Genomic DNA, 14,748 nt, shown 5'->3' with positions numbered 1-14,748 from the left:
TTACTGAGGCTTCATCTGGCTTCAGCACAAAACTGTGTGAAAGTTACTATATTCAGTTGTACTTCCTTCCTTTTGCTGTACAAAGCATCCTAAAGCAGACCATAGGGAATGTTTTTGAAATGGCAAGGAGATGGACTATTACTACCCAATGCATTATTTTCCCTTCACATTTGCTCTAGCTGAGTCTCAGGGGCAGAAAAGCCCTGTCTGGAAAAAACCTTTCAGCTTCTTGTCCCTTAGATTCCTGCTCAGATTATAATTATGAATAAACTGATACTGAAATTTTTGCAATTGTGAGTGTAAATTTCCAAATACTGAATTCCTTGCTCCATCTCATTGGTTTTATTATAATAGCTGTGCCACGTGGGGCTTGAGAAAATGTGGTCCCGTAACATTCTGAACTGGAATACAGAAATTTCAGAGCCTTGCTGGCTGGGCCTGGGGGAACCCAAGAAAGAAAAAATTAAAAAGAAGTCTGAAATGCAGTTGGAGTGACACAGCATCTTTACACTCAGTGACTGGCCTCAGCAGTGCTACAGGCAGGGTTGTCATGGGAACATGTGTAAGAAATATTTTCCTTATTTTAGCAATCCCATAACTTTCTCATACTCCCTTCTGATTATTTTTGGTTTGGCTTGGGTTTTTTTTCTTCTTCTTCTTCTTCATTGGCAAAAATGCTTCAATGAATGATACTTTTAAATGTGTTTGGTTGTATATTTATTTAGTGTAGAGAGAGACTAAGTATGCCAGTTTTTCAGCTTTAAAAATTAATGACTGGAATGGATAGGAAAGTTAAGTGAAGTCATGTCTGCAAAACCATGATGAGTATGGAGAAAGGGAATGAGAAAGCAACGCTTGCTGTTTCTTATAGTCTGAGAACCAGAAGGGATATGATGAAATTAGGAGGTATTGAGTTTGAAACAAACAAAAGCTACATTTTCATACAGATTTTTAAAGTAATTGTCACAGGATGCTGTTGAGGCTGGAGGTGTAAATTTGCTAAGAAATTGGATTAAACAAGTCTCACAGTCAATGCAGAGAGATTCTTCAGTGGCTATTACTGTGTTTGATCTCTGGCCCGGGAACTCTGTGTAACCAGTTTCAGTATGAAACTGGAAGGATAAATCATGGGACAATAAACAGCATAAACCATGCCCTGTTCTTATACTCATTCCTGAAGGATCCCCTTCTGGTCTGTGGGCTAAATGGACATTTCATCAACCAAATCAGGGAATTTCCTGTAATAAGAGTAGATATGAAAGAACCTATTTCATTTCTATTTCTCTACTCTTTCTCCACAACAAAGTGATCTTGTGATGAAACAGTCCAAAATGTCTTTCCAGACCCATTTATGCTTGTTTTACTTGCTTTGAACTTGAATTAATTTGTTCTTTCTTGGAATTTGTAGTACTTTGGCATGTTTCTCCCTGTAAAGAGAGCTGTGATTAGAAGTGAATCTTCATCTGTTGTGACTGATTTTCTCTAGACCTTTGGAAGAGCTCATAGCCACCTAATTGGTAGCAGAAGCCAAAAGGTGCACACATAGAGAACCTTGACTCAGATATAAGTAACCTGTTATCTCAGTAACTTTCAGTAGTGGTAGTTCCCACAGGTTTCACAGTGGTAATTTGAACATTCCTCAAAATCAAGTTTCTTATTTGAGTATCTTAATACATGCATTTAACTTAGATAGTCAGTTTGGAAAAGTCAGATGCTGTAACTTTCAAAAATTCCCCAGCTTCTTGTTGATCCCTTTCCTAATTTAAAAGAAACACAAAAAGGGGCTCTTGAGTTGTGTAGTATTGCTCCCTTTAGCACCTTCCCAATGCATAAGAAGAGTGGAATACACAACATACTGCTATGCCATGAATAAAAATTCTTGTGGATTTAGCATCTTTAATTCATTGATGACTAGATGATACCATCAACTAGAATCAGATATCAAACATTACAGGCAGTCCCTGAAGCAGATGAACTTCTGCAGATGTCAGTCAAAAAAAGCTTATGCCAAAAAGAGCAAGCTAGCCAATAACAGCATTCACAACTTTCTCTTGTAATGGTATCATGATATCATGAAGGCTGGCACAATATCAATTAGTTATTCACTGTTGCAGTGTCTTGTAACAATCTCTGATTAATGTCTGCCAGACAGAACATTCATGTGCAGCTTCATCTTCCCTTATTCTCTTTTAATTTTTAAGTTGCCCCATTAACAAGGGATTTTCTCAGAAATGGGTCAAGGCACTTTGAAGTACTCTGGGCACAGTGTATTTGCAATTTCCAAAGCAGAACATTGCCAGATGCCTTGAAATCAGTAGAACAACAACCCTCCAACAGCTCTTGTTTGCTTCTCCTTAGGGGAACACTGAACCCAGTCAGCTTCCAAAAGGAGGTCTGATATGGGTGGGCACAAAGCTTAATGTTTTTGTTCTTGAAAAGAAAAAGGTGGTCTTTCAGTTATAGCCAAGACATCTGCATTCAGCATGACTTAATTTTGTCAATACAGGACTCAGAGAGTTGCTCACTGTTTGTTATTATTTTGTATTCCACAGATGGAAGTAATGTATAAAATGCACTGGTTGTTTTCCAAACACAGCAGAGATTCAGGCCTTTAAGCAGTGTGTATGCAATTTCAAAAGAGATGCCTTGTTCCCCATCTGATACTAGGAGAGCTTTATGTTCAATAGCCTGTCCAAGCTATCATCTGTAACTAGTTCTGATCCTTAACATGGCATCACCTTCCTTTTACCTTTCAATGACCCTACAACAGTACTAGCTTTGATGATGACTTAAAAAGAAGAAACAGGTAATCCTGTTTCTCCTTTCTGTCTTCAAACTCTTTTCTATGCTGTCCTTTAACATCAGGATATCTCTTTTAAGTTGAATCATATGGCCTGCAAATTTAACCTGTTCAAAGCCTGCAGTGATGGTGATGCTGTCCTCAAAATTAACCAGATAAGAAACCAAAAAGCCAGAAGAGTCAAATGAATGCAAATCTTATAATGTATTTCATGCTTTTTTAATGAGAAACAAAACTTTTCCTATGGACTGATTGGCTGATATTTTGGTCCCTGGGCAGGTGAGACTCATTTACATTGAATCTTTTACACTGTGAGTGCTTTAGCATTATGGTATTTAAATGTGGTTAATATAATGGATTAGGATGAATGCACTTGGATTTTGAAGCTAAGTAAGTGACGGTTCAGTGTGGTTACTGAATCATCACCAAGCTTATAATGTACTCGCAGGTGTAGCATCTCTTGAGATGCCAATGTCCCTGGACTGGCAGGTGCAGAACAGATCTATTACCACCTGACTGAGGGCTGGCATTAGACAAATGGCTCACTTAAAAGACAAGTCTAGGTCTGACCCATGATTTTTAAATAATGCAATGGCTCTTAGAACAGGGCAAAATGTAGCTACTATGACACTTCCATGAATAAAACACCTAGAGCCACAGAAGCCAGTGGGAATTACGGACTTAGTCAGAGTTGTCAATCTAACATGTTTCTTTTAACAATGATAAATACCTTACTGTCAACTAACTTGATTTCAGATCAATGCACTACTGCCAAGTCAGCACAGACATACAGGACCAGATCTTCAGCTGGAGTTCCTGCTTGGCTGGTTGCAAGGACATGTGAGACATGAAACATCTTAAAAATTGCATGGAGATTGCAAAACAGGACTATAGAAAGTATAGCTCCTTGTAGCTGGGGTCATGGTCCTGAACCTCCTGCACACACACAAGCCTCAAGCCACTACTCAAAGCCCTTGGCTTCTGGCAGTGCTGATGACAGGGCTGCAATTACAGCCCTGAAATGACGGGAGGGTCCTCAAAGTGCTACCTCTACAGCCTGAGTGGTGAATGTGGAGGACTTGTGGAGGAGTGTGTGAATGAGAGCCTATGTGGCTGGCCACGGGTGAAAAATAAGAGGTTTCTGATGGAAAGCAGCCACCCTGGGGCTGGCTGCTGGAAGCTGTGACCTGCGTTATGCTGCTGACAGTCCTTAAGGTCAGCGCTGTTGTACCTGCACCAGCTTGGGGAGGGGGCACTTGTGAAGCACTGTCACACTTAGGTCCCATCATGCTAAAAATGTATTTGTATGTGGTAGCTGTAGTGAAAGACTTACTGGTAGCAAATGCCGGTCCTTTATCGCTTGCCTCTTTTGGCTGCAGATTGCAGGGAAGGGAGGAAACGGGGGAGCCACCACAGCAATGGGGCCTTGGATTTTTTGCTCTCTGTTATCACCTCGGCTTCGATGTTCTGTTTTGGATGAGAAAGAAGAGTCTTTCAAAGTGTTAAAAACATACAAATATCACTATTAACAGCACAACAGAGACAGGTACAGGACAGTGAACTCCAAAGTTCTTCCCCAGTGACTGGTACAAATGATCTCTGCTGCAACTGAAGGGGAGAAGCACTTACTGGACATCTGTATGCCCAGAAGAGCAATGCCCATACAATGCACCCCAGCATATGCACTGCAGCTGAATTGTCCCCAAATGAGATTTATACCATTTATCCCAAAAGACAATGGAGATACTTTCTAGGCACCTGAGACCCAAGGCCTGATTTCCAACAGGAACCTGCAGCTCCTATTGCCTTGAAATATTGAGATGCAATAACTATGCCTGCATTCTACTCATATAAAGTATATTGCTCTGAGGGGAAAAAAAGAAACATAGCTCCAGGTGGGATTTTATTCCCTGGCTGCATGGCAGTTCTAGGTCCTGAGCACTGGCTTGACATCATGAAGGTTTTTTGCAGTGGTATTGCTCAGGTTCCAGCATGAAGGAGATCATCCTGGGAAGATCAAGATCTTTTTCCACCCTAGGCCCATAGGAGTCTTCCTTCAGCATGGGCTCACAATATTCAGACCTCTTCCAGCATGAGTCCCAAGTCTCTGGAACCTTCCAGGTGAATGGGAGAAGGCTCATGGACTTCCCATCTCTAATTTTAGGTGACCGTTAGATAATTGCTGTTTGCATAGAGTGCTGCTGAAAGAGATAATATATTCACCTGCTCCACTAGCTGTGGTCCAGTCAACAATGTATGCTGCTAGCACAGGTGTTTTCTGACCTAAATTTTAGTTTTAATTGCTCCTGGTTAAACACATAAAGAGATAATGAAATTCTGATAGAAGAGAGAGTTGAGACACAATAAACATGTTTAAAGTAAATTTCAGACTAAAATTTCATCCCCGTATAAGCAGTTATTTTGAAAATAAGATAAAGCAGCACATGACAAGCTGCCTGATGAACCTGCACAGCTGCCATTAATTGTGGAGGATGGGAAATTGCCAAAATTGAGATTTGTAACTTTAAAATTATGAGGTAGTTTCTGGAGCTGCCCTCCCATGCTGCTGTCAGGATTTCTCCTGTCCACAAGATGGCAGGCAAAGATCAGTCTGATTCTGGGACAATTGCAAAGCAGAGCTGCTGAGAACAGAAAAGAACTTATGCTCTACTCCAGCACTACTGTGGTTGCCATGTGGCTGTATCACTCTCTGCCATGCTATGAAGACATACTGCATCCACAGTGTGCTCCTGACCCAAAACCTGCAGAGACGGTCAAATGTGGTAATTAATTGGAACATCTTATCCAGCTAACAGATGCTCTGCAGTTCTAAGTAATCGATTATTATTATAAGCTAATAATAGTAATAAAGGAGCAAGGCAATTAGAGCTGTTGGTGCAAAACACTTCAAGACAGGAGGCTGCTGCTGAACATTTTAAGCGTGATGTGCATGGGTTTTCTCCCTCCTTATGGCACAGAGGAAAGACAGGCTTGTTTGCCTGCATTGTCTTGTGTCCTGGTAATAATTTTCCCTTGGTTAGGTTCCCAGTGGAAACTGACCTTTCCCCATCTTTTGCCTTCCCTTTAATGTGCTGTTGTAGGACCATCCAGTTGTTTGCATCTAGTAAACTCTCTTTATGGCAGGGATCCAGGAACCTGGTTATGACCCTGTTGCTCTTGCTTCCTCTTTGTATTGCTTTGAGATCCCAGGTCTGCAGTTTGTTAGGCAATGTCAGAAAATGCTCTCTAGCCTGGGAAAGGGAGAACTGCCCAACCCTTCCAAACTGTCCAGGACATCTATCACCTGACTGCCACTCTTGAAGGACATGGGCATCCTCCGTATCATGCTTGGAAACCCTGAGCAGACAGCTCAGTTTTTGTGGGGACTAATACCATTGGGCTCCAGTTTCAGCTCTTGTGAAGGAGACTGGGACTAGATAATCTTTAAGGTCCCTTTGAACCCAAACCATTCTGTGATTCTACAGTTCTGTAATTTCTTAGCATGAGTACCTAAGTCCCAGTGTAGATCAATGCCCACAGTTCTGCATGCGTGTGCCTGAGCATCCTTCTGCTCCCTGGAGTGGACCATGGAGAGGTGTTATGTGTGTGGAGCTGGAGCATGGGGGAGCACCTACCTCTGTGCAAGGCTCGCAGGTGCTGCTTGGCGTGGTGGTGCAGCTCCTCCACGCAGGGTGGTCTGGTGGAGGGGAGGAAGATGTTTCTTTGCTGATGCCAAGGTGCTCGGTAGTAGACACTCAGTTTGCTCTCTGCATCAAGGTTGGAGACAGCTGTAGGATAAAAAAATAAGAGTGCAACATAAGACTTCTAGTCTCTCTTCCATCAACCTAGATGAAAAGGAAACATTCTTACTTGGAACAGCATTGTCAAGACCAGAAACTGGGTTTGTTGCAGCACCTTTACTCCCATCAAATAGCAGCAAACATTATCTTCTCTGTGTTTCTACATCATGTTATCATGTTTACCCTTTACCATTTAGGCAATGCCCTTTTACCAGATTGCAGATGGCTCTATGGAGGTAAGCAGGTGAAATGATACTGTATCACTTTTTTATATAAATGGACCAAAGGGATAATCATTTTATAGATAGCAAAACAAAAACGCAAAGAAGCTATGCAATCCTTCCACAGTGACATTTTGAGCAAAGGCAGTGGGAGGAATAGGCCTTCCATTCACTCATTCTCCTTCTAATGTGCTCTTTCACTACATCCTGTTACACTCAACTAGTTTCTGACACAGGTTGCTAGTTTGCTGCCTTCCAGGACATAATGACTGAGATTAACAGCTTGCCCTTCTGAGAGGCTTTGACTGTCACCTATCAAAAGAGATTCCTTTAATAGACAAGGTCTTCTGAGAAACAGGAACATTTCACTTCCTCTAAAGAGAAATCCCAGAAGTCTGCCTCTGAAAATTATATGAGTCAAGTCCACTAAAGGTTTAAGAAAATTTCTCAGGAGTGCTAGGACTCATGGGAGTCCCACGGACTATTCTCAGCCTCAGGGTACACAGTAGGTAGCTTTCCAAGGGCTAAAGCAGGAATAGAAGGCCATGGGGAAATGCCAGCGCTCTGCCTCAGCTCATCGTCAGCCCACATAATGCAGCAGAGTATAGCACTGGGCTTGATCCTTCTCCCCCAGGCACGGATACAGACAGACTCCAGTCTGATGCCAAGGAGCTGCTGCAGCTGCTCTGTCCACAGGACAGCACAGTGTGACACACGCAGGCACCCTCATGCACAGGAGGTAACTCCTGGGCTTCCCTTCCCAGTCAGCAGCCAAAGAACCAGTGTGCCTCACACTGATCTCCCCACTGGCCATGCATTCCTCTCCTTTGCATATTTCAGGGCTTGCATTTATTTTCCTGCTTTTGCACTCCCTTACCCTTTTTTGAGGGCTAGACAGTGCATCACGGCAGAGAATGGCTCTCTGGTGGACATGCTTTGGTCTTTCTTGTTTTGTTGCTTTCTTTAATGCAAAACAACATTCACTCAGTCTGAAGGCATACCAGTGCTTTGTATAGAGAAAGAACTGGGAAAGTACAGTTGGAGAAGAAAAAGGGAGCAAACAGAAGAGGAAAAACCTAGGAACCATGCTGCGGTGGGATGATGATGATCAGTTTCTTTGGTTAGCAAAAAACCCCAATGGTTCACCAAAATTTGTAGGTGTCATAATGATAGAGATGGCATGATATGACAGACCTGCTGAAGTTCAGGTTCACAGAGCTTCAGCAAAAATGAAGGGACCCCAAACTGTCTGTCTGGTAGGGAGCCTTGCTTTGCTTCTCAGTAGATTTTTGCAGGTGGGGTTTCATTTTTCAGCACATTTGTAGTGCTGCTCCATGCACCTGGCATGGTGTGAGTGCAAGGAATGGCACCACAGGGAGAAAAAAATGATAGTGGAGGAAGGTAATAGGATGAATTATGGCAACCTGTCAGTGCTTGTTCATCATGAGGATTTACTAATTAAATTTTTGACATTGCAAAAACGTAATGTTGCCAAATTGCAGGCAGAGCTTTTGATGGCTTGTCTGTCTGTTACCACTGCAGTAGGGAAATATCTCACTGGCACAAGTTGATTTTATATATCCTTTCCCTCTTGAAGGTAATGAAGCACTATGTCTGTTTTACATACAAGGTACTGAGACACAAAGCAGCTTGCCCTGATCCTGTTCTGAGCCACACTTCCTCCTTGGGAATCTCAGCTCAGGACAAAAATTTTTAGGCTGTAGTAATGATACCCCACCCATTCTTCGTATTGCCTAGGGCATGTGATATTCATGATCACAAATTGTACCTTGGAGGCTAATGAAAAGGCAGGCACAAGCAGTTCCTTCTTACTCCCAGAAAAATCTGTCTAGACTGAAGCGCTAGTAGTTGTCTGTGATGAATATCAGTAAGTGAGTGGAAAGTTTTACCTACTTACGAAATGTTCAGACATTTCATCAGACTAGAATAGATTTTGATGCCAAATTTAGCTTGTAGAAAGCTCTTTCGGCCTTGGCAACAGTGTTTTACAAATAAAAGTAGGAGTTGGATTAATATACTTGGTGCGAGATTTAAAAATGAAACCAAGTTCATGAAAGCTCTACTACACACCTATTGTTGAAGACACACGTTGCTCTTGACAGATAAAATAGCATGACCTCTTAGCCACCCAACAAGTCTCCCTTAGCCAGCAGACCTGGCAGAGCTGTGCACAGTGCTGTCCCAGGAGAAAAAACACAAATACATTGCTTATCTTCAAATGGTAGAGCATTAAGAAGCTTATAGTACCCTGTGCTATGGCCCCAGCCAGCACCCATCCATGTCTTCTCACCTTTTCCTGCAGGACCTCTGCAGGATCTGTGATTCATGGTGACTGGGAATATACCCCCTCCTGACACCAAGAAAGCAGAAATATCACACAATACTCACTGAGCTACCCAATCCTTTAAAATACTCCAAAGCTGGAGTGGATTTTCTAGAAGATCCAGAATAGAAACTAAAAGTGCTGGCAAAAAAAAGCCACAAGGGGATGAATGTTCTCAGCCTGCAGTAGGAAAGAAGCTCAGAGGGAGGGAGCAGCACTGGGTAGGGTGGAGGACAATGCTGGCCCAAGGATAAGTAAGTATAAACCTGCAATGAATGCAATTAGTCTGGGTGTTGGAGGAACAGCATCCCAACCTCAGAGCAGCAAAGCTCTGAAAAAATCTCCTGTAAAGAGGGAAAAAGTTAACCCGTGAGTAAAAGACTGCCAAAAGAAGGACTTGCTTCCATTTCATTCCTTGCACATTTTCCTTTGCATGTCCTTCCCTGTCCTTTGCACATTGCCTGTTCTTCTGCAATGACATTTTGCCTGGCCCTCACTGATTGCCTCTGGGAACTGGGCACCATTGCTGGGAGCTGAAGCCAGAGGATGCAACCACAGGAGTGGACTGTGAGCTTTAAGGACTACTGAATATCTAATTTGCTTCACAGGACTGAATCTCTTTCAAAAGAAAAAAGCCAACCCTATGGCAGGGTAATTCAGCAGACAAAGATGACTGGGCTGAGATCTAGAAGAAATGTGCAGTGAAAGCTTCACCATATGTTTCTGCTAGGCGCTGGTGTTAAAAATTAAGACCTCCTATATCTCTGTTCTGTGAAATGAGGATAAGGTATCTCTTCCAGCCAGCACTTCCTTTACTCAGTGTTTTACACTTCAGGCTGTTTTTACAATGCTGAGCCTGCACGTGGCTGTAGCCCCTCAGCATCATTGTAACATGCATAATAAATAAAGCAATATAGAAACTGTAAAGCCAGTCTTTAAATGATTAACAGCTGGACATCAGATTGAATGAGAAAAGCCAGCACAGAGATGGGAAATGCTACATTTCAGGCATCAGATATAGACTGTTAACATATTTTTAGTGTGTGCTTTGATCAATTTAAGACTATACAAGTGAATAATATAAACTATCACTTAATTTCATTCCTGAGTTAAAGCAATTGAGTTTTTTTGTCTTGTGGGATGACAAGACAACAAGAGACCATTTAAATGGATTCTCCATTCCATTTTGTGGGTCCATTAACATTGGCTGGTTTCCTAACAACCAGTGTCAAACAGACATACATTAATGGCTCTTCTCATGAGAAGATTTTTGAAGATTTCCAAATAACTGTTTTACTGAAGTGGATCATATTTATCATTTACAGATCCTTCTCAATCTTTACATCCTCTCATTCTCTCTCTCTTTTATCCAAGCAGAAAAAGGATCCTGCCATAGCAGAGCTGGATGTGGATGCTTGAAGGTTGTGCGGCTTTAGTGCACTCAGGCGTGGCTGTTCTAATAATAACACCACAAAGGCCAAGCAAGAAAAATTTCTGCTCTATTTATTTGCTAGATCCAGGGGTTTCCCCCCACAACTCTGTCTGCTTCTATAGACACTTACCTCCCCCCTTCCAGATCCTTCTGTTTCCCAGCTTTATATTATCTCTATCTGTATTATAGTTGCTATTACCTGTCAGAGGAAGAAAGAAGAAAATATAATTTCCTATGCTTCCTGGTTCAGAGAGAAAACACGATTTGTTGCAAGGTGTGAAAAAGTGTGCAGCCTGGAGGGAACTGGAGCAGCGAGCATGGAAGTTGCCTACATGTTAAGGGCCAGCACCCAGAGCTGTCATCCCTGAATTCTGCACAGGCAAAGCTGGACCGAATCCTTATTAAAGTATCCAGATTCCAAAAGACAAAAAGGATCAGACTAGTGAATGAACTTATTCCACAGTCCAAATATGCTTAAGAGTGGGTCAAGCCCTTTGCAGGAGGCAGACGTACTGGGGGCTGTGCACTTAGTGAAACTAAATCTTTGCACACCCTGCTGCAGGATGCAGGGATGCAGGATGCACCCAAACGTTGCTGTAACCAGCAGTCCCATATCAGGCTCTGCTTAGGAAAGCCCTTCTCCTCCAGCGTTAAGGTGGCTGACCTGTCGCTTTAGCATATGCCATTTATTCTAGCTATTTCATGTAAAAATGGTGACTTTTTCTTTTGTGATTCAATGGCATAAGAAAGCTGGATGTTCATCCAGCTTTGCATAAATAGGCCTATGCCAGCAGCAGCAGAATTCAATGTGATCAGCCTCTTCCTCAGCTACTGTCCAGGTCAGCAGTGAGTTACTGCCTGCTGTGTTTGTGTGCAAAACATTGCAAGAAAATTAATTCTGAGGAAGACCAGATTATCTAAAAGACTAGGCAGTCTGGCAGCACATCCAACTTCATCATGCAATTTAGTGCATAAATGTTTCATTGAGGCAAGTGCTGAGTCTGATGTGAATTTTATTTATAGCCCTGTGTGTCTTGAATGCACACTTTCCCCAGTGTACTCATGTAACCACTGGAGCACCCAGGGGCTTTAAGCCTACAACACTGGTAAAAATCTAGAGTTGCTACTTTGCTGTTCAGGTCCCACATCCATCAGCAAGCTCAGTACTTTCCAAGCAGCTCCCTCTGCAGCTACTGTTTCCCAGTGATGGCAAAGAGAGTGCCAGGTTTACCCACCAGGGACACTGGAGTCTGGAGCTCCTTGAAGGTGGGACAGTCACTGTTTTCATCAGTTGTGTTCCCTCCCAACGATGCATATACTTCAGACATTTCCCTATTTACCAATGGCAAGCCCCACCAACAGGAACTGCGAGTAGCTATTTGGATGAGCTACTTTCCTGTCCCATCTTTATTCACAATTGAAAAAATGCCCATGCAAAGGGAATGTGTTGGTGGGGCTGCTGTTCATTGCAAATAAGGCTACAGTCCTGTCAGCTTTTCCAGCACCCAGATGAACAGTGGCAACCTCACCATAACTACAAGCATGGGTATGCACACAATTTCCCTCACACCTCTAGAAAAAAGTACCAAGTGACAGCAGCTAGAAACTAGGGCATACCCCAGTGCCCTGGTCACCCAGGCAGGGGCAGGATGCCATACTCTTTCCCCACCAACTCAGTGCCAGGGCAACACCTGACAGTGATGGGTTTCTCTTCTAAAGCTCTTTTGCTGGGGCAGGGACATCAGATGATGGGACTGTGACAGGCACTCTGATTCATTGGCACTGCAGAGGCTGCTGAGGACCCTGCCTTTGCTTCCCAGTCCTTCTCTTCCCTGGGAAGCTGTCTGGAGTCCATCTTCCCCAGGACAAGTGAGAAATGAGGCAGGTCTTCACAGAGCTTTCTAAGCACATCTCTCATGTAATGAAATACATGAGATGCTTTACTTGATGAAAGAGAAAACTGCATGCCAACCCCCCCCATTTCCTCACCAATCAAGTACATCTTTGGGATTTCTTCAGAGACTGGATAGGATGCCTTCATCCTTGGTACATCTTTTGTTCCTATTTTCCTGGTACATTCTGCCATTTGTGAGGGTGCTGTTCAGGGCAGATGTTTCCCTTTCAGTCTTCACAGTGCCCACTGTCACAGGGCCATGGGTGACTGATGACCCACTTCAGGTGGTTTGCTCCTTGGCTACTTCTCTCTGTGAGCCTGTGCTGTAAAGCACAGTTTGTAATGGCCTTGTGCATCATTATTTCTTGTTGCTTTTATCAGGGCAGGAATCCAGAGTATTTCTGAAGAGCTTTTGTGTCATGCAACCTGAGTTCAAGATGGATGTGAATGGAAAGTTCCAGTGACACAAACCCCAAGAGATGGTTTGGGCAACTGGTCTGGACCTGAAGCCTGGATCACCACATCTGCCCTGCCACTGGCACTTGCACATGAAAATCAAAGCCAGCACAACTGTGTCTGTGCAGGCTGCAGCTGCCCTCCAGAAAAACAGGAGGGGAGACATGACAAAACAAGTTAAGTCTTTAGCTACATGTGGGCAACAGCATGAGTACAATTATTATTCTGTTCTGCACTCATGGACAGACAATTTAGCAAATTTTCCAAACTCAAGCAAAAAGGCAGAAACCTCACTGACAGCAGAATCTGTTGAGAAAGACCACAATCTTTTAAGCTCTTTGTATTGTTTTATTTCCTGCCAACACAGTGAAAACTCTCATGTTTCAATCACAGTTTCTTAGCACATCCCTGTGGCATTTTTCTGCCTTGCATTATGCTACATATGGAAATAACATCTATTCAGGAGAAAAAAGGGCAAGTGGGCAAAACCTCATCCATATTTGGCATTCAGGTAACAGGAGAGATTAAAATACTGGACAGCATATGATTTGGATGTCATTTCCATGAGCAGGTCCCTGAATTTTGCATTTACCTGATGTTTGGTTGACTGGCACAACAGACATAATTCAAAAGGGCTGGGAGGTGTGTGGTTCTTATACAAGTAAGAAGATTAGGCTGTTAAGCAATATGCACTTACGTGAAGAGTACCACATGCTAATCTCATTCTTGGCTTTGCTACTTTCGATCACTGCTGGTGGTGTTTGAACATATTTTAAACTGCTTTTCCTAACTCTGTCAGATATGTTACAGTGGCCAGAACGGAACTTTGTAGTTCAAAGCTGTCACTGCAGGATAGACAATAACGTCTTAGAAATACAGAGTACTTTATATGTTCAAGCCACCACTCCTGTGAAATTCCTCTAGCCAGCAATTTCTTCCTTTCCTTTTATTCCTGTTCTCAGGTGTATGCTTTACAGAGCCTCCAACAGTGCTCTGCAGGGTAATGGTAAAAAAGGCAGACAACATGGCAGTCCAGCCTGGCAAGCTTAAGGCTGCTGTTAGGTCAACTATTCTGCAGGAGCATTAATTTCATATTCAATTCAGATTGCTGTCATGCTCCATGAGAAAACAAAGAGCTAACTAGCCAGTAAAATAGTAAAGGCTTAAAGTCTTAAAGAAAAACCCAAACCAGAACTATTCTAAGGTTACTGGACCTAATGGTAAGGATGGTTCGTTACAGGAGGGATGATACAACATCCCACATATCTGTGTATTTGTGTCCACACTCCAGAGCATGTAACTGAAGTCGGTGTCCCAAGACAGCCCTTTCAGTCCTACATGCTTAATTAGTTGAAAGCACTTCCTTCAATTTGACACACTTTCAGTGCTTGTCAACACAGATTTCTTCCCATGTTGACCCTTCACATTGCTCCCACTCTGGATATGCAGCAAGATATCTCCAGCACTGTAGTGTGTGGTCTTCATAACACACTTTGTAAGTATGCTTTTAGATATCCTTTGCAATTCTCTCCAACTGCTCTGCTATTCTTCTCCTGTACTGACTCAGCCCAAATCACTACTAAGCTTGACCAAATTGCTCCAAAAAGTCGCTATAATGCTCTCCTTTTTATCACAGAGAAGTGTGTTATTCACTTTCATATTGCTCTCAGACCAGTCACCTTGATTTCACATGCCAGCACTCAAGAACAAAGCTCTACAAAATTAATTTACTATTCTATGTACCTTAATTAATGCTTACCCTCAGGATCTGGGGAAAAAAAAATCATCCTATAGACAATTT

At 42.7% G+C, this 14,748-nt stretch overlaps 1 protein-coding gene across 1 annotated transcript in view; it reads right to left on the bottom strand.

The window, feature by feature from the left end:
* The window catches only part of NHS (NHS actin remodeling regulator), a 242,449-nt gene that overhangs the window by 16,774 nt on the left and 210,927 nt on the right, over positions 1-14,748 (bottom strand). Inside the window, exons 2-3 of the mRNA XM_062515135.1 lie at positions 6,436-6,588; positions 4,134-4,267 (exon numbers count right to left, since the gene is read on the bottom strand). Coding sequence (XP_062371119.1) covers positions 4,134-4,267; positions 6,436-6,588 — 287 coding nt within the window. The remainder of the gene's footprint in view (positions 1-4,133; positions 4,268-6,435; positions 6,589-14,748) is intronic.

Source organism: Cinclus cinclus, chromosome 2 (assembly GCF_963662255.1).
Source record: "Cinclus cinclus chromosome 2, bCinCin1.1, whole genome shotgun sequence".
NCBI lineage: Eukaryota > Metazoa > Chordata > Aves > Passeriformes > Cinclidae > Cinclus > Cinclus cinclus.
Note: the sequence above shows the minus strand (reverse complement) of the source record. Positions and strands in the feature narration are given on the sequence as shown.